General features: G+C 36.8%; 1 protein-coding gene across 1 annotated transcript in view; it reads right to left on the bottom strand.

Annotated features, from left to right (window-relative positions):
- The window catches only part of ROBO2 (roundabout guidance receptor 2), a gene marked incomplete at both ends in the record, with an annotated part of 445132 nt that overhangs the window by 10139 nt on the left and 414714 nt on the right, over positions 1-20279 (bottom strand). The window contains 4 exons of the mRNA XM_079549526.1: positions 2959-3129; positions 7665-7847; positions 16212-16420; positions 19596-19856. Of these exons, the coding sequence (XP_079405652.1) occupies positions 2959-3129; positions 7665-7847; positions 16212-16420; positions 19596-19856 (824 nt within the window). The remainder of the gene's footprint in view (positions 1-2958; positions 3130-7664; positions 7848-16211; positions 16421-19595; positions 19857-20279) is intronic.

The raw sequence follows: 20279 nt of genomic DNA, 5'->3' as shown, positions 1-20279 counted from the left end.
ATCTCTTCCTACTTGTGCTAGTCATTTGTTTTCCTAGGGGCGATATTTACATTTAATAAGACTCTGAACCACTTTCTTGTACCAGATAGTAAGCATCTTCACTACAGCCTGCCTTAGTTAAAATTGCATATTAACAAGAGACTTCGAAAGCTAATAGTCTTAAGTCATATTTCTCTATTTTAACCACCAGCCATGGTTCCTGTCTAGTTTTTCTTTGTTCTTTTAAACCTCATGCTCAAACAAAGAGGAACTTTCACCTGCAGTTATGCAGTTACTGTGTAATTGCACGTATGGCAAATTCCATTATTTTGTACTTTGTGAATATATTGATTTCAAGAAAATAAATTATTCCTTGAGCACTAGAAGTAGAAGCATTATGTTAGTTTTGTTTGTTTGTTTTTAAGGTTTTCCATTATTGACAGATTCATAAGGTATTTTTCCTTTGTCTCCACAGTCTTTTAGGATGGGAAAATTGAAAAACAAGTTGTACAGGAGGACAAATAGGATAATTCAATGTAGAGTCAGTCCAGAGAATTCGGACCTGAAACTGTAGATTGTATCTACATATTCAGTAATCATTTTTAATTTTTGGACACTGGAAATTCTTAAATGTAGTCTGTTTCCATACATACAGGTGGTAGCAACAATCTTAGTTCCCTAATTGACAAATGTCCTTTGCAGATTTAGCTATGACTCAGACTTGTCCTTACACTTTAATGACTCATATTCAGCAACACTCGAAGTGGAAAAAGTGTACAATTTGTGTTTACTTGTTTCTGTTGTGAGAGAGAATGGAAAAGGATCCTGTATGACTTCTGAACACTGTAAATTTTTGGAACACATAGTAAGCGTTTAAGCTAGGTTTGTAACAGGCAAATGTTAACAGTGTCCAGAAGTTGTTACTGTCTATACTTGAGAGGTTGATTGTTTAAGAACGTGGTACAAAATTGGAGTTCTGACTCAAATATACTAAAAAAACTCCACTAAGATTAGTGTTTTATAATGAATAATCAAAGATCATAGGAGATTCCTCTTTTAAAATAAATCTTAAAATCTGATCCCTTTCACCAATTTACAGCAATGTCAGATTTTATGATGGAGTCACTCCCTGAGGAGTCACATTTCCATTTACCTCATGACCTAAACTAGATTCCCATCAATCTTCTGGTAACCATGTTATTATTACTTACTTCTATAGTAACAGTATTCCAAAGAAGTGAGATTAAGGTCCCACAGCACTTAATGCATTACAAACATACATGTACACATAGCTCATGGTGAGAAAATACATGCTATGCTGAAGGTTTAAATTAATGCATGCACAGAAAGGGGATTGCCAGCACAATTGTGCAATTGACACAATTTCCAATTCCTATTCTCGTAACACATCTATTTAACAGATCTGTGTAGCAGTGAGGCCTCTGGAATATATCCAGAAGTGGATAGCATTAATGCTTAAACCAAATCAGAGCCACATGAGTGGGTTCTAAGCTATTTTGAGTTCTTTCCTCAAACAATATGGTAGTGAGGGTGAGTCACAGAGTATGAGCTGTAACGGTAACACTTCTGGTGAAGACTTTCACTTCTGGAATCTGTTCTCCACTTTTACGATCTGACAAACAGGGAATCTGTCAGAACATGCTACAAAATTGTATCTGTACATTTGATGAACATGACTGAGAGGAGAGTTGTAGTGTTTTTTTGGTGGCTTCATTCCAGCTTGCATGCTGTTAATATATTTTTAAACATACCTAGAATAATAAATAGCACATTATAAATAAACAAACTAAATACATGCTCTATCAAATCTATTTACAACATGCTGCCTGATAAAAGAGGATGATGAAAGGATTCTCAACTGATTTTTGCTAGAATAGAGAGGAGATTTATACCAAAGTGATTTTTTTACTCCTTTCTCATATACTCAAAGATTTGTCAAGGTGAACTAAAAATTAGGAGACTGACATGACTGGCACTGGCATGACTCCTGCTCCCAGTGCTCAGACAGTGCCATTCTGAGGGCTACTAAAATAGGGATAGTCAAGGACTCAGAACTGCCCTGCCCTGAACACTGCAAGACAGGTCAGCATGAGGAAAGTGACCAGATCCCCATTCGCACTGCATTACAGTAATCCTTGGTGACTCCTTTAACACTGTTTTTCCATTTGCCTGCTTCTCCTCACTGAAAATTTCAACATTTAAAGTGACTAGTAAGATTAAAAGAGAAGAGAGGGGAGATAGCAAGCTGCCCACCTTTATAGTCAGACCTTCTCAAGGAGTAACAAAGGCTTTTTTTGCCAAACTCAAGATGGGATAGACAAAGACAATGGAAATCTGAACTGATTTTAGTGATTAGAAGAGCAGAAGGGATACACTTGAAATTTCTAGATAGGAATTGGTGGTAAGAGGGAACTGGAGATGTTGAAGTGACAAACAAAGTCAGTGAGGTCACTGAATTTCAGGGATGAAGCAGCACAGACAAGATGTAAGGCAGAGCCTTGAGAAAAGCATGGCACGTACTTCTATAGCTGTTGCACGGCTGTCAAAACCAGCAGAAAACAAAGAGAGCACTGTGGGACTGGCTGCATGATTCTTCTTAGAAATGCACTATATGCTGGTGGTGGCTACTTGGAAATGAAATTACCCAGGGGTCACATTTTAATGCCAACCCATGTTCAATGCAGTCATTTCTTCTTAGGATTTACACTGAGAACTGAGAGCTGATTTGTTTAGAGCTGACTTATTTAGAGCTGAAAGGAAGAAAGGCTCCTTGAAGAGTCACTTAACCAAGCTCCACACTGCTAGCGTTGCAATACCGCTGACGTACCTGGGGACCCTACTTCACCAAACAAGTAGCTCACTGTAACAGACATTCCTTAAAAGACTGCTTTATGGCCTCCCATTCTGCACAGCTGCGTGTTGTAGCACATCACCAGGGCCTCCCACCGCCACACTTACCGTCTGTTATTCCCTCCCTACGATGAGGCAAGGGGGGTTGGTCCAACCGGCCTCCCTTGTGTTTTTTAGTGGGCCTCGGCCTCTGACTCTGAGTGACAGCTGCACTGGTGTTGCTGTCAGTAGAAAAAGGACTGCTTGGCCGAGGTCTCTGAGAGGAAGGATATGCTTTGCCTAGAAAAAGAGAAACCACATGACAAAAATATTACTGACTTGAAATGGGCCGTTCTGTTAATGTAAATTCTGAAATATTAAATCTGGTCTAACTCTCAGAGGCAAGCGAGTGTCCCCATGAGACACCTGCTGATGTCAATTGCTTAAGTTACACCACAGTAAGCAAAGTGAGAAACTTGGCAATCCTTTGTCTTTACTTTTATAATTAAAGTTGCTCCATCTGTTGTGCTAAAACCGCTGCACACCATGTAACTCCTACCTGCTTGGTGTTCAGAGCAGATGTGTCATAACAACTCCTCAGCCCTCAGCAGTGAAGGAAAACACTTCTTCAATCATATCAAATTTATCTCCTCCTGCCTTCCACCTTCGCATTTGCTGAGCCAGATTCTCATCTTAGTGACTCCCATAAGCACTGCATATCTGGAGTAACTCCAGTGAGATAAAGATAACTGCTTTTGCAAGCTATGTAGCACTGCAGGTTTGTATACTTCAGGGCTCTCTTCTCTTAAGAAATTAAAAAAGGAATTTAAGTCGTACTGTTTTCCTATTTATTTTCATTATTTTATGTGTTCAAAAATTATTTATTCTGAATGAATTCATACCCCATTGGGTTTTTTTTTTTCTGTTTTTTTTTCTGTGTTTTTTTTTTTTTTTGTGTGTGTGTGTGTGTGTGTATTTATTTATTTATTTATTTATTATTTAATATATAGACTAATGGAGCTACATACTTTCTCTTTTTTGATATCTTTGATGCTGTTCTTTGAAGCAGATCATGAAAAGTATCACGGCAGGAAACTCATGAGCATAGTTCATTTACTCCATTCACTTCTTTTTTTCGTGTTTTTATTCAGTTAATTAGGCTTCTTTCTTATTTAATAATGTTTGAAGAAAACTAAATATCACTGATATCACTGTCTTTTTTTTTTTTTTTTCTCTGCACATGATCTTTATCAAGCATCTCAGGGATGTTAATGCTTTAATTTGTTTAGAACTTGCTTAAAATTATTACTCTGTTTAACCTTCTCTGAAGTGGAAGATTTGTAAGCCAGTCAGAACTTCTCTTTCAGTCCAACTGTAGACCCATATGGTCTAATAGTTGGTGGAAAGTGACAAAATAGCTGCTTGATATTTTTCTGATCTATCAACCCTAAGCTAATATGAGGCTGAATTATCTTCTGGTTAATTAGATCGTGGTCTCTTGTGATTTATGTTTTTTAGTAAAACCCCTGGAAGAGCCAAAATTCTGGTGTATAAGTGCCACACTTCACGCATTATAATAGATATCCTTACACCACATACAATAGGATCTAGATTAACCTAATCAGAAGTAAACTGCTATTTACTGCACTATTTAAAATATATTTGGTGCAAAAAGAGGGCAAAGTGAAAAAAAGTAGCTATAATCTCTCTAACATACTGCTTAGCATTAAAATGCTTGTGTTACAATAACATCCAACTATTGGCCTTCTGATTTTTCCTGACTACCTAAGGCTTGATCTTTTATTTTCAGACTGATGTACACAATGAGGAGGATCACTCTCTTAGGCTATGTTGTCTCCCAGCCTTGTGTCCCTGTCAGCTATCAAAGGTTACCACATTTGAACCATCTGTGTGGGCATTCCCTAACTCTCCTCTGCCAAAGAAAGCCAAATTGAATTTAAAGAGTATGAACAGGATGCCTTTGCTAGCCTGATGCATTTAAACTGAAATGGGGAGCTGAATGCCCACCCAAGCAGCTAACTCTGAAGATGGGAGGAAGCAGTAATAAGCGTTTGGGTGAAGGCTGGAAACATTAACCTCTTATAGCTGGCACAGCTGCAGCCAGACAAAGACAAGTGATCAAGCCCTTGTTTCATAGATAAGGATAAAACAGCAAATGAACACAGACAAAATATTACATATCTTGTTTAAAAAGAAAAAGAAAAAGGCCACTGGTGCAAAGAAATTCAGATGTGAGCCTGAAATTCCATCCTAGCTCACACAGCACAGATGTTCTGTAAAAATAAACTTGCAACATGCAAGCACAACTAGTGAGTGCAAGATGAAGAACCTTCATGCTTACTCTCTTGAGTAAAGAAATGTGATCATGAATTTGGAAAGCTGACTTGAAAAAAAAAATATATATATATATACACTGAAAATTTTTTCTTTTATCCCTTTGTGAAAATGAAGGAAAATAGATAGCACTCACCTAAATCAGACATGGGGCAAATACAAATGATATGTAGGCTCCCAAAACACATCTTTCAATGCACCTAGTATCTGATTACAGCATGTTATTTTTTTATGCAGCCTTTCCAGGAAGAACTGCTGAGCAGTGTCAGACTCTATAGTAGATTTAGTGTGTGCAAATGGAGACAAGGATGAATCCAGTAATTCATGATTTAATTTCCCATGGGTGTTAAAAAGGAAAACTGGCTGAACTACATGACAAATCACACAATGGTTTCTGGAAAATGGAATCAAAGTGTCTTGTAGGAGAGACATCTTGTGTCTGGATTTACCAGTGCCTCTTATGACTGACAATCAAAGACATCCATGTGAGCCTATGAAATTGGTCTTCTCATTTCATATCAATAAGAATATTTCATAACTGTTCTGAGTGGGAGAAAATAACTGTCCAAAGGAGTAAAGAGTCGGGACCTTCAGATTTCCTCCAGAGCAATGAATAGAAATAATACTGCTGCTTCTCCACTGGAAAATGCCATTTTGCACTATGATGAATTTACTGTGGTACAGCAGATCCATAATAGGCTAGTCTGATTGATCAGACTACCCTGGGAGGTATCATATCATAAGAAAACTACAGTAAGCATTGCAGAACTGTTTCCATTTGCTGATATTGTGGTGGGTGAAAAAAGGGAGGCTGTTTACATGGGCTTTTTGATTCAGCTTTTTCTCTGGATCATTAAGAGAATAAAAAGGCAATAAAAAGATAACCACAGTGTTACTCTTCTGTAACCTTAACTCTAATAGTCTATCCAAGGAATTACGTGTAAGTACTCAGTTTAAGTGCATATGTGACCTAATTAAGCTAGGAAAATATAACTGACAAGGGAGTTCTCATCCTGTTCTTTTATATTGCTACGGTAAGGAATCGTATTTAAAAGTGTCTGCACGTTTGAACTCCTTTGTGCATGTATGTGGTGGAAACTACTTCTCAGTGGGCCTAGTACAAGTTGCTTTAGTTTACTGAGGCCATGAAGAACACAAAAATAAAAAGGTTAGGAAGGATTTGTGTCAGTTCAAGCAAAACAGTGTATTTTAAGAAAGGAATGGTTTGGCCAAATTTGCTAAATAAGAAGAAGCAAATGAGAGTTTTAAATATTTTTAACAGTGAAATAACTGTCTTTTAAGGATGATTACATCTAACCAAAGTCAAAGGTCCTCATGACTTGAAAAAGGCTGAAATTTCATCCTGTGATTTGTTGTTGGCATAGGACTTTACTACAGATTCTTTCCTTTATTCCTAAAAGGTAGTATTTCTCATGAAATCACTGCGTATAGAAAGCTGGCAGTTATCATTTCTAGCATTTGGAGACATTTATCAAGATTGCAAGCATTTTAGCAAAGGATAAATTTTGTACAAAAATGATAATAAAAATTTTTAAATGATAGGAATATTATGGGAAATGTGTGCAGGAACAGGAGAAGAAAGCATAATAAAAAATAGGAACCCAAATGAATACTTTGTTATTATGTCGTGTGGATTTAAATAATTAGGTGCTTTTTAAAAAAAAAAATAATAGGATTGTGCAAATGCAAATACATTCTTTGTTCAGAATATATAAAAGGAAGTTCTGCTTATCTTTTTGTGTTGCTAAAAATTAAACGTTACAAACTGAATTATATTTATTTTTCATTAATTTATTCTAGTTGATAAGACTGGTTGTTTTCAAAAGCAATAGTCACTTTACCTGTATTAAATTTCACTTGGCTAATTCTGGTGGCATAATTAAAATTAAATTTAATCAAAATTTAATGATTCATTGAATTAAATATTGTTAACATCAGCTGATTAAAAAGACTTTTAAACATTTCATATCATTTATAATCAAATCATAGCATTCCACCCCCATGCTTAGAAAAACTTCACAGAAAAATACATTTTTGCAAGAGATGCAAGAGAGGAGCAGGGATGGAGATAACAGTTTAAACATGACTTTCATCATTGGAAATGTAAATGATAGTGAGGAGATGTTGCAGGAATAAAATCATCAAAGACTGCATGGCAGAATTAGTGATTTCTTAACCAAAATATTAAACAGAGCACATGTCAGTAAATCCATAGCAGAGTCAGCGTAAAGAGAAACTGCAGAAGATTGAAAGTGCTGATTAAAAGCTTGCAGTATTCACTACTTCAAATCACTAAAAATGAAACATAAGTTTTTATTTTAAATATACTGATAAAAATATCTCCATCCACTTTACTCCATGCATGTTAGAAAAACGTGAAGTGAGACGCAGGTTCACTGAAGAGAAGAACAGGCAGAGACACCCTTCATGCAGAAAGCATTAACTTTGAGTCTACAAACCTGTTCTTGTCAGGCTGGTTCCATCCAGCCTAAAACCAGCTTTATCTGCTGCTGCAACCAGTGCTTGTGCAAAACTGCCGCTGGTAAAGATCGAGTCATCTGAGGAGCTACCTACACTAGATCTATGACTAGAAAAGTTACGGTCCTCATCAGACGCAGAACCCCATCCATTTACCATTGAACCTAAAAACAAATGTAGGGGGTCTAGTGAGTTGTACATGTTTGATATTTTTTTGATCATCTAAATCTTAAAGACCCACTTCATATATTCTTACTCCACAGGAAACCCAAAGGTTGGCTAACAGAGCTTGATATAAAAGCGCACTATAAAAGCTAACTGGGATCTCATTCATAGTTTGCATTGTGTAACTGTCACTTTGTAATCCAAATAATACATATCCCCTACACACATATACATGCCATAATAAACTCTTTTGAATGTTAAAAGATTTTTCCTGGGATTGAAAGTAATGTGATTTTTTTTTTTTTTTTTTAACTTCATTTATTATAAAGCAATATCTACCTTCATTTTTGCAAAAAATCTTACTTTAGGACACCACAAGTCTAAATCTCATCAGGTATGGCTGATGTCAGACCTGGGCTTCAAGAACATTCTGAAGCATTATGCCATTTTCTCAACCAAAACTTTAAAATAGATGAGCAATCTTAGTGGCCCAAACAAAACTGATGGAAAGCAATCCATTTTACAGGATTGATTTCTCTTTTTTAAAAGGTTAGAAACAGATGCTCAAGAGCAGACCAAACACGTTCTTGAATACTGAGTCATGCAGGGAGCCAATGCAGACCTCACCATATCCTAGCTATAGATCACCACCACTGCAGGAGAGGAAAGCAATAATAACATCAAAAAATGGAGCCAGAAAAAAAAAAAAAAAAAAAAAAAGATATAAGAAAAAAACCACAACAAGAATGTAGAAATCTTAACATAATTAAAATATGAAGAACAAAATACTATGAGTAGGATTCATATTTTCCACTCTTCAATTATATTTTCTTTTACTTTTCTGCACAGCAGAAAGAACCGATTAACTACCCAATATGACAATGCAACGTATATTTTCCAAAACTATCAATGGGTTTGAATTATTTCAAAGTACCAAAATTCAGTGATTACAGATGGAGTTGATAGTGCTCTGTACTTCTGAAAATCATCATAAACGACACTGTATAGTTTTACAATGTCCAGTAGAGCATGAGGCGAAGAATATTCAGCCACCACCAACTACCTAGCTTTTCTCCAGGTACAGAGCAGACATACTAACGAGTTACCAACTCTAGCTAAAGTGCAGAGCTACCAGAATGCTTCTGGGACCTGAATTACTGCATGGCATTGTGTGGCACTATGTAGACACAGAATATTGTTCTGAGACAGCAAAGTTGCCTCTTCATCTTAAAATATCTGAAGATTGCTTTTTAAAAAGTGACATATTGAGAAAAATCCCAGTGAACCAATGAAGATCTGTTTTCCAAGATATGACAACACTTGTGGAGAGATAAATCATGGACATGACTTAACAATTTCTTTAGCACAGGTGAATTTATGTCAATATACCTAAGATGAACAATGGTATCAGTATGTTCTTCAAAGCTTTTTTTAAGAGTTGTCCAGGAAAGTATTATTTTGTTAAAAATCATTAATTATTAAATCAATACTGACTTGCTTATGCTGCATTACAAAGCCTAAGAACAATGGATTATTTTGTGATGCTGCAATGACTGAATCCTTTGATGTCAGCAAAGTGGCAGGCTATAATAACTCCATGCACTCCTAAGATACAAAAAAAAAAAAAGAAACTGAAGAGGTCTATGGAGGTCTGACAGGCAGAAAGTGTGTTAAGTGCAACAGAGAGTGACAGAGTTAGATTCTGCTTGCCAAGAGCACACACAGAATTGTTATTTTCCAAACAGACTTGACCTGATGCAGACAGATGTAGGAAAGTCCAGACAGCAGCAAGGGAAGGCTGAAGCTGAATTTCCTTGAGAAGAGGAACAAACTGAACTAACAATCAAACTGTGATGGAACATCAGATAGAATGAGGAGCAAAGTCTTAGCAACAATTATTTGCTGATGTATGAAAAGAGATACTAGAGATAAAACACTTCATGAAGATGTAAGAAAATGAAATGCTATAGCTGAGAACATTTTCAAACAATTGCTTATCAACACATTCTGCAAAACATGTAAGCAGAAGCTGAAACATAAAAATATAACTAGATTCACAGATATCAAAGGAAGATATTCAGGTGCTGAAAATGTATGATGTATTTTGTTAGTTACACGGCCCAAATATTTTATACATTCTACTCTGTAGATACGTGAAAATGTATACTGAATAGGATATGTATGAGCATACATATGTTTTCTGTATCTGTAGAAAAAACAATGGATCTTTTCAATGAAATTAAGTTTGAATTTTCATTTGCTTATGTTGCTATGCTAACCACTTACAAGTTACACAGCATGTTATAAACATGATTGGATGGAATACTTTTGGGGTGTATCTAGGAGCAGTTGCTATATTCCATCTGCTCTTAGAAGGATTTAATCTAGTTAAAAAAAAATTCACATTTGAAAAGTGCAGTAGACTAAAAATCTGCACGAGTTTATAACGCTTTCTCCAGTGAGTGTTTATACACTTACCTCTCTACACACACATAGCCATGACAGATTTTCTTAACAACACCTACCTATTAATGATCAGTGAAGCACTGCCATCAGACTCCCAATTTTTCAGGCAACCCTTCGAGGGATCTGTTCCTGACCTCCTGACCTCTCAAGGACAGCAAACACCAGCTAAGCTAGGAACAGGTGCCCTGCCTGTGCTGTTGAACACAGCAGCTCAGTCCTTGCACAGACATGAGCTGTACTGGAGGAGGACTTCAACACAGCCAACAATTAAAGCAAACAATGATGTTACTTCTGGTTAGTGGACTGTAAGCTGAAGAAAAGCTCTTCAAAACTGCTCAAGTCAGCAAGCTAACCATGAAATCTTCACATTTTTTCCACTGGTTCCTGAGCTATTAAGTTTCCCTATTTGTTCTTTTTTCCTCAGCAGCACTCTGTCTTTGTTTGTCCTCCAGAAGCACAGACATGGCTCAGTGGACACAAGCCTGCTTCAGCCCAGGCCAGGCCCCTCATACCTCTATGCAACTGCCTTCATATTATGCACAAGGGGAAGCCTTCCCTAATGGCATCTACCAGCCTCTTGATTTCCCCAATCAGGCACACTTTTGTTTTTCTCTGAGTAAAGGCAGCATAAGAGATGCTGACATCTCTTTCAGATCAACTGTGCATTTTTAGATGGAATGAAATAGGCTTTTTGTGTCTCCTTTACATGCAGCTCACTGTGTGTTCTCCAAGAATGCATTTGAGTTTTTACGCTTTTTGGCAACTGTAAATTTTACTCTTGCTGACAGCAGCAGTAAATGCTTTATGTGGAACAAAATCAACTCTGTGAAATGTTGAACTCTGTTTTCTTGCTCCATAAAATATCTCTTGGTGCTAATGCAAACAGAAAGCTTCTTGCTCTCAGGGAAAGGTGAAGGGAATAGAGGTGCCAGCTCCTTGTAGGCTGCATGCTACAGCTTTTAGTGGCATTTTGCCTACAATTAAAACACTACTTTTTCTTTGTACGGTGTAATCTTGCTCTACTTAAGGTAACAAAATGTCTAACGCTTGTGAAACAAGATCTGCTCACAGCAAACCTAACATTTTTGAAAATTCCACATAGTACTTCTCTGCATGCATAAAAATCTACATGCTTAAAGATGATAACTGATGTCACTGGGACTTGTATGTGTGTGCTTCTACGCTTTCTTTCTTAAAAGCACAGAGCACATGCTAACATTGCATGCCTCCTCCTCTGCAGGCATTCTGGTGGAACATGACCAGGCTGCTCAGGTTTGTCAGATGTGGATGAAGTCCCCAGGAGCTGATGCTGAAATCTTCCAGCCCATGTACAGGAAGAAGGCATTCATCTCCTTTAGGTCATAATTATAAAGAAAGAATGACCACTAATTTTAATGGAAGTGATTAAATAAAAGGGAGCAACAGTCATTGTGTCATTAGATAAAAAAGAATAATGGAAGGTGCTGAATGCAGAATATAAATAAGATCATACTTCAAAAAATTGACTTGAGCTTATACTTTACAGCATACTTCCTCAGAGATGCCCCAAATATTAACCATATACACCTGAAATAAACACTTCTTTGAGAGAGAAAGGGGGAAGTGGTGTTAAACTCTGAGTAAGTGGAGTCAAAACATATATACGTATCTGACACTTCAGAAGTCCAAGCATAATTAATGCTTTTCATAACCATGTAATGAAAAATGAATTTATGCCACTTAACCAAATTTATCTATGTTTACATTTTCAATCTTTCAAGATTTTTTGGTTTCCATATTGCTGAAAAACACAACAAAAATCTCAAATTTATTCAAGCTGTTAGAAAAGAAATGCACCCAGAACATTAAGTAGTTGCTCAATGCAATAAAATACTATGATAAAGTGGCATCTTGCTGTGTCTCTATTACTTCTTCAACACTAAAATTAATTTATGATCAGTCATCAATTCATTTACATGTCGTTTTATGCTAAATCCATCCTTGCTGATGAATGCATATCCCTAGATCCATTAAGCTAGAGCAAAGTCTGTGCTTTATAATATGACCCTGCTAATTGTTGCATTACCATTTTTATGAGATACAAAAACTACCAGTTTCCTATTTTCTGCGTACATATTTAATCCATGAAACACATTCTTCCTATTAAATGCAATCTGTCTAACTGCCTGCTTATAAAATAGAATCTTCTGCAATAGGCATTCCTATCAAAATCAATACAAATATTGAACTCTGCCTTGATAAAATATGGCTCACCAAAATGATTTTGTGCAATTTTCAAGAATTATTCCATTTGTGCTCAGATGCAATGAATGAACAACTTTTACCATCCAGTGATCACTAATTCTTTTAATCAAGACTGAAACACATCAAGTAAGAGATTTTCTTCCTTGCTAAGTTATACATCCTATGGCAATCTTAATAATTTCAAATCTACATAATTTTATTAAAAAGAAAACAAAACAGTTTTGTTATACATATGCACTGGTACTCTTCACAATAATATCACCCTGCTTCTATCAGTGAAGTAGGAAAAAAGCCTGTTCTAATGTCCATGTTAGTCAATGTGTTTCTCTCTCCCCTCAGTAAGTTACTGTGTATTAAAAGTCAGTAGAAATTTTGCAGCTGCTCTTCAGGGTTTTGTTAGTTTGCTTGTTGTTTGGTTTTGTCTGGTTTTGTGTGCTTGTTTCTTTAAATCAGAATCAGGAACTTAGCACCCTAGCAAACCATGCTGGGAACAAATCAAAATGTGGGCTTTACTTTCTTATTTTGACCCACAAACAGTCAAACCTCCTTGAGTTTGCTTTGCAATATCTGGAAAATGTTAAGATACTGTGCATTCCTCCTTGCTTTTCATTCTGTTATACCTGTCAACATTATGTCTCTGCCACCTGCAAAGAGAAAACCTTAATAGTGTAGATTAAATCCCTGTCTGAATCTTCGGTTAGCTGTAACTAAAACTCAAGAGCTTGGAAGACAACCTGATTTTTAAACACTTTATAGGAGCTACGCTATGTTTGTAGTGAAATTTAGCAGTTTGAGCTTAGTTCACCCAGTGCCAGCATTTCCCCACTGAGAGTCCTACTTTTGGTATTGGATGAAAAACTCAGCTCAGCTGTGAAAAACAAAGTACCATTGCACTCCAGGAGTGGGTACCTTCAAGTCATCACCGAGGCATGCTAATATCCTGCTCACCCTACAGTAACTCTGTCAACTCTATTCTGGGCAAGTCTGGATCAAGGAATGCCAACTAAGTTTTCATACAGACACTGAACTCACAGGACATGCTTAAAAATGTACACAAAAACGGCTTCTTTAAGGTTAGCTGTTCTCATTTCTCTCAGATTTTTAATGTTTAAAGTAAAAACATACTATGTCAATTCCTAGGAAGATGCTGGTTTAAATCATCAAAAGCCCTGTAAGAAGCAGCTTTTATTTTCTCAGTTGAAGAAAAAACAATTTAGTTCTTCAACAGTATTCTAAAAGCAATCAAGTTAAAGAAAGAGAAACAGCTTAGAAACAATGGATGCAATTTCTTTTATGCCCTCTTTAACACTAGAAAATGCAACCTGGATAGGTTAGCAGAAACAGATGTGCAAAATTAAAATTCTCCTTTGAAACAACTCCCCTAAATAAAATAAGCAATTTCCTTCCATCTCCTAATAAAAAAGCAAGCCCAACTCAGAAAATTGAGGTTTTGCCCACATAGTAACTAAGAAAAACAGAAGTAGTTTTTTTTTATTCCAAGAGTTTGCAATTGTATAGATCATTTAGAACACACTGGATGTATTTTTGCAAGGTTATAGTTTCATAAATGTTTTATGTCAATCTAAGTGTTGGCTGTAAGCTATTGGGGTAGCCTGCCATTTTGCTTCCTTTCCAGCTGGACGGTCCCCTCCTGCAGTACTAGCAAACACACTGCCATGCAGTGAACCAGATCGAGGAACAGATCCAGATAGGAATTAAACAAGCAAAGAAAAGAAAAGAAAAGGAAAACCTTAATTTTCAGCTAGATAAACCAAGATCATGGTGATGGTGGGAACAAGTGGGTGTGAATTTGATCTCTTTGCATGCATTCCCAGCCTACATTATCAGGTTCTGTTCAATTTCTTCCAAAAAAAAAAAAAAAAGTCAGTTTTTTTATACCCCAATAACCGAACTACTCTTATAACTAAGAAGAAAAAGCTTGATTCTTATTTGTAAAAGCATAAACTACAATGGGCACAGAAGTCTTTGAATCAGAACAGAAATACAGCTAATCCTTACTTTGCATGAGGTAGGTTAGTCCAAAATATTAGGGGAAAATGTAGATGTGCAAAACATTAATTTCCTGATTAACAGTTATATCAGCATTGACATCTTAATACATATCAAATGGAAAATATATGGCAACCTGTTTGTTTATTTCTTTAGTTATTTCCGTTTTACTGATGTAAAGCCCTTACTGCATTCCTAATGGAAACAGTTCTGAGCCATTAGCAAGATATGCAAAAATATGCAGAATTATAGCCTGAAGGAGATTACACTAGAAATTCAGGCAAAGTGACTTAACATACTCATGTGCTAATAAGTTAACCTTCTGGATTCAGGGATTTAAACTTTAACTCTACAGTCTTCAGTTGGACCTGAGTTTCAAATCACAGCAGTAGAGCTACAGTTCTTAAGTCTTAATTAGATTGGCAAGCAGTCTGGCCCTAGGGTGAGCTAAAAGTCTGGAAAGTGGGATAAAGCAACACACTATTTAATTCAACAAGGGAAAAGAAAGGAAATTATAAGTATTGATGCTCCATTACTGTCATATTCCTGCAGTGTTTTCAGAATAATAATGTTTAAATAAGGATACAGAATCCTTGAAATTTCCAAAGTTCACAACAAGGAGAAGAAAATAAGCAGTACTGTTTTAGTAATGCCTTAGTAAGCCAGTCTCTTTGCGGTGCAATTAACAAGCTAGTATTCTTCCATAGAGCTCCAAGACTGAAGAGGCACCCACCAGCTGTCAGGAACTATGGGCACATCTGGATCTGCAATAAACCTGAACATTATGTATACAGTACATCGTATAGAAGCCCAAGTCTAGCCTTGGGAGACTCCTAAGTCCAACTCCATTCCTAAGGGGAATCTGGAGTTACCTTAAAAAGTTCAATGTGTCCATATAAAGTCTCCATTTAAAAAAAAAAATGCATATATTTCACTGCCTGTACTTCACCAACAGCAATTTTATTTATTCAGATTCTGTACATTAGTTTATCATACTCCTGTAGGTCCCCTTTGATGATTCCTGTTGTAACTTTCCAATGTATGCAAAGGGCGAAAAGCAAAGATATGTCAGAATAATTAAATACCTCAACTGAAAGGGAACAATTACTAAATTCTTCAACACAAAGTAGGCTCAAAATACACTTTTTTTCCAACATAAATGTTATATTACACTACAACTAGATGTTGTGCTGATCTAACTAACTATGCTTATTTTGAAGTCTTCTAATTTCTTCATGTTCATCTGTGAAAGCATTTACCCAGCAAAATATCTGAAAATTATTTAAGATAACATTTTTATGCTGCTCCTGATGTATGAAACATATATTCCAAAGCTGAGGTCTTCCCTCTCCTTTTTATGTAACTGGTTTGCTTCTCCAGTAGAGTGAACTTTTCATGAAAGCTAGGATATAATTGAGTTTTCTTTTGACTCTTTAAAGCTTTTTAAAATTCATGAATTTTCTTATCATTTTGCAGCAACACAAAGTATTTTCAAATCCTTCTTTAACTTAGCATTCAATATTAACGCATTTTAAATGTTACAGAAATAGAGTGGAATAAATTTTCACTTTAAAAGTGTTTGTTTAGTGATGTATTTTCCTGTGAGGAACAAGCTGGTGTTAGTGTTTACTGTGTTTGGTTACCTGTCACAGAGCTGTCTAAATTGTCCATACTGGAGCCTGGAGTATGCTCTAGACCTCTCAGTGGCCTATTGATTTCTAGAGTTTCTTCTTCGATATCATCCTCATCATCGTCTGGAACATCTGTTTCCAAGTCTGAAATAAGGTTTCCAGATACATATCCGAGGGGTGGAACTGGTGCCTGAGGAGGTTGTGTATTGCTTTGGATGTGCCTATGCAAACAGACAGGAAAAGGGCAACAGAATGGATGAGAGTTTGTACTTTGTGGTCAGTAGAAGATAAGCCTCTCAGTAAGCCTGAAACAGATTTACAAAACATGCTTGTTAGCTCAAACTCAAGAAAAATCAGTTCAGTTATTCACCATAGCAGAGTATCTGCACACTTTTCAATATTACATATACTACCCCTCCTATAAAACAGGAAAGGCTGAGATTGTCCTTTAATAGGTGAGGAACTGATGTACATGGAACTGGGTAGGAAGTCCATGGAAAAGCACAATTCCAAATCCCAACCCATTTATATGAATGTCTAACCTTACATGTCACCTTGCAAATCAGGCATTTGAGCCAAAATTAAATTTCACACCTCTGCCTGAATAGACTCAATGTTCTGTCATAAAACTCACCCTGAAGAGAAGGAAATGGCCTATAGGACAGAAGAAATTTTCAAGTCCAATGAGTCCATTATCAAAAAGGAGGTTTTACTTTACTTCTAGTAGTTTAATTGACTTAATTGCAGCAGTATTAGGGAACGCATGATTACTGCATGCAATTAAAAAAAAAAAAAAAAGGAAAAATAAAGTTAAAAAAAACATCCACAGAATAATTACATAACCAAAGCCAAGCACTGGGTTTGGAGTTTCACTTATATGGTTCTCTCAGAGGAAAACAACCATCAGCTTTCATTGCAGCATTTTCTACAGCACTAGAGGTACACAGCAAGCTGTGCTGGGGGACCCAGACATGACTGGCCTTGGCATAAGTGTGCGTATGGGGCTTGAATTTGCTATTTCAGCCACGTGAGAGCCCTTGGATATCTGTTCATGAGGTGCTGTGACCTGATATCAATTGACAGAATTCTGGATGGGATCCAGGACTCCGCTGGTCTTATGCTAGGACACCAGCATAACAGAGAAAATTGCAAATGTCACCTGTTTGGCTACCTAGCTCTCATACATTTTCACTGAGCTTCTGCTGCTGTTTTATTGCCTACATTTCATAAGTACGGTAATTCTACTTATTCAAACAGTCATTCTTTTTTTTTTTTCTCATAATGTTACTCTATTGCATCAGAGAATGTCATAGTAAGTGTTATGTTGGAATCTCTTTCCACCTTTGTGTGTAGGCTTTAAATTGTTGCTTAATCTGAAGCTTATTTGCAGAGCAGAGACTGTGTTTCTAATATACAACCTCTTTCTGATTAACAGCTCTTGAGTATTTTTCTATCTGGACACCAAAGTCTTGGCTATGCAGTATTCAAAACACTGTGCTAAAGGGCACTGTGATCTAACACCCTCAATAAACAGCGTGATTAGCTCCCCATCAAGCAAAATACTTAAGTATATGCTTAATGTTAAGCATGTGATAGAACAATTGAAGTCAATATCTCATGTACTTGTAGTTAAGCATATACTTAAGTGATTTGCTGGATCGAGGCCATAATGATTACATACTTTTCTAGTAATCTAGTAATGTGCTTTTAAATTCCTAATTGGCTGGTCTCTAAATATCTCTTCAGTTACTCCTACAGTAATCTGATAGGTCTCATCTTGTTTTTTCTTTCTATACTGGATAGACTAAACTTGAGAAAGAAAAACAAAGAAATCTTCCTTCCCACTTCAGGCAGTGCAGGATTTTCCTCTGACTTTGAACAGCCTTTGCTAGACCCTTTGGCAGCATGGTGCATCTCCAGCCAACCAATCACAAACCACCTGTATTTGCAGCTCTCAATATATACCCCTAAACCTGCAGTAATAACCTAGCATGAAAATACAGGTTTTTAACTGTATTATTTTTCAGAGTTTCATGTGCAATTACTACGTCCTTAACAGGAGAGTGATGTTAAAATCTCCATATTCCTAAGTATATTCCAAAGTAAAAAATCTGTATATTACTATCCCTGTTATGAAAGTCCCTGATCAGTTTTCATTTTTGCAGATGACATTTCCTGTCAGCTGCTAGAGGCTCTGCCACTGCACCCTGTCTCGTTACCCGCTACCAGTCTGGTGCCTGCACTTTGCAGGGTGTGGAAAGTGTAACAGCTGCAAAATGCAGCAGCATTGCCTGTGCAGATAGGATATGTATCTGGGAAGCCAGCCACCTTTAGCAGGCCTAGTTTAGCTGCTGCCTGGGATTTCGGTCTGTCCCACAGTAGGCTAGGCTCCATGTTTGGCAGCATGGCACTGTGGTGGGACCAAAGTGCCCTGCTGATGGAGTGTAGATTGCAGAGAAGCCTTCAGGCTTCGACAGAGTCCAGGGAAAACAGCTGGCTTTGATTTGGCATGGCCTTCCTACCTACCTGGTCTATTTATGGTAGCTCAAGCTGAATAACTTTGCGACTTTATTTAACAGTATGGAAAGCTGCTTCCCTTCTGGCAGCGTGCCACTCGATAACTAGCTTCACTTCTGTCCTCTGAGAGTCTCAAGCTTTGTCTGGATAAAAAAGTTTCTAAAGGACAGCTGCCTCTTAGGGAACATCCAGAAGGCAACTGACCTTCACTGCATCCCCTTCTGGTGCAGATGACAAGTTCCCCTTTCAGTCCCCAAAGAGATTGCTTCTGTTTGTTTTACAGGGGAAATGTTACTGTGGTATTTGCTTGCTCTTCTCTTAAATAGGCATAAAGCACTCTGAAATGCAAGATACCTCTGTAAATTCTAACCTCCTTCAAGTCTTTTCTGGGTTTTCCCTACGTATCAGAAATTTTCCTGGTGTTTCAAAATACAGCCAGATATACAAATGCATCATTCTCATGTGATAAAGAGTAAAAGCTGCTACACTGCTATTTCAAGTAATTAACATTATTTTTAATCAGAGCTTTAGTCAATCATTATTTTTGAAAATTCTGTAAAAATCATGTCTTCTGCTAGCCTGAGAACATTATAAATGGCATACAATTTGTGAGTAGGTGGGTGATAACTATTCAGTATAAGCAAAACTCCAGAAGAATATCATTTTTTTGTCTTTTTAGTCAAGTATTATGATTTAAAAAGCATATTTCAATGTTTATGGCCTTTGCACTACAGATACAGTTTTGCTATTTCCTGTTCATTTTATAGTTTTGTAAACATTAGCAAAATGTTAAACAGAATTGATATTTGTATCACTCAGGAATAGATTAATACTGTGTTTTCATTTCCCAGACTGCAAGTTTCCCCTTCAAACATTTACCATGTCTGCTTTGCTATATCAAACTGGTAGGCCCTGGTTAATTCATCAAGGTGGGCTTGAAGCATTGGCTGCATCTCCTCTCGTGGAGAAGGCGTGAGTGTTGCAGTTGATTGTTGCCCAAAGGAGATCGCAGGCGATGAAGCTACTCCTCGCACAGGAGGTGTGGGAACACGATCATCGTCTTCTTCAAGCTCATCCTCCATGCCCTGATGGAGGTAGGTCTGAACAGGCAAGGGTGGACACCAACCATCACTGTCATATCTAAAATAAAAACCAAGTAAACTTAGCATATGTCAAATCTGAGCTCTGAAGTGCAGCAGCAGGTATACAAGGTTTTTACTGCAGTTTGATTCCTCACACACAATAAGTTTTATTGAATGAATGAATTAATTAATTAATAACTTATATTGAAAATAAGGTCATACTTGCTTCAGTTCTCCTTAGTGATTCTGTTTAATTTTTCCCACAACTGCTAAGCAACTTGAGTAAGATGTGCAACAAAAATAATTACAGATCCATAATCACATTTATGATGGTGACAACATTCCTCCACAATCAGCTACAAAAATTAACTCACCTTCTCAATCATTAACCTAGGAGAATGTATTGAAGATTTACCTAGACATGAAAATAGGAGCATTCTTAAAAGACAGGGTGAGCTTTATAGGTAGTGACTTGTACCCA

This window comes from Tetrao urogallus (assembly GCF_951394365.1).
Source record: "Tetrao urogallus genome assembly, chromosome: 1".
Lineage (NCBI taxonomy): Eukaryota > Metazoa > Chordata > Aves > Galliformes > Phasianidae > Tetrao > Tetrao urogallus.
This window is presented reverse-complemented; position numbering and strand designations above follow the sequence as displayed.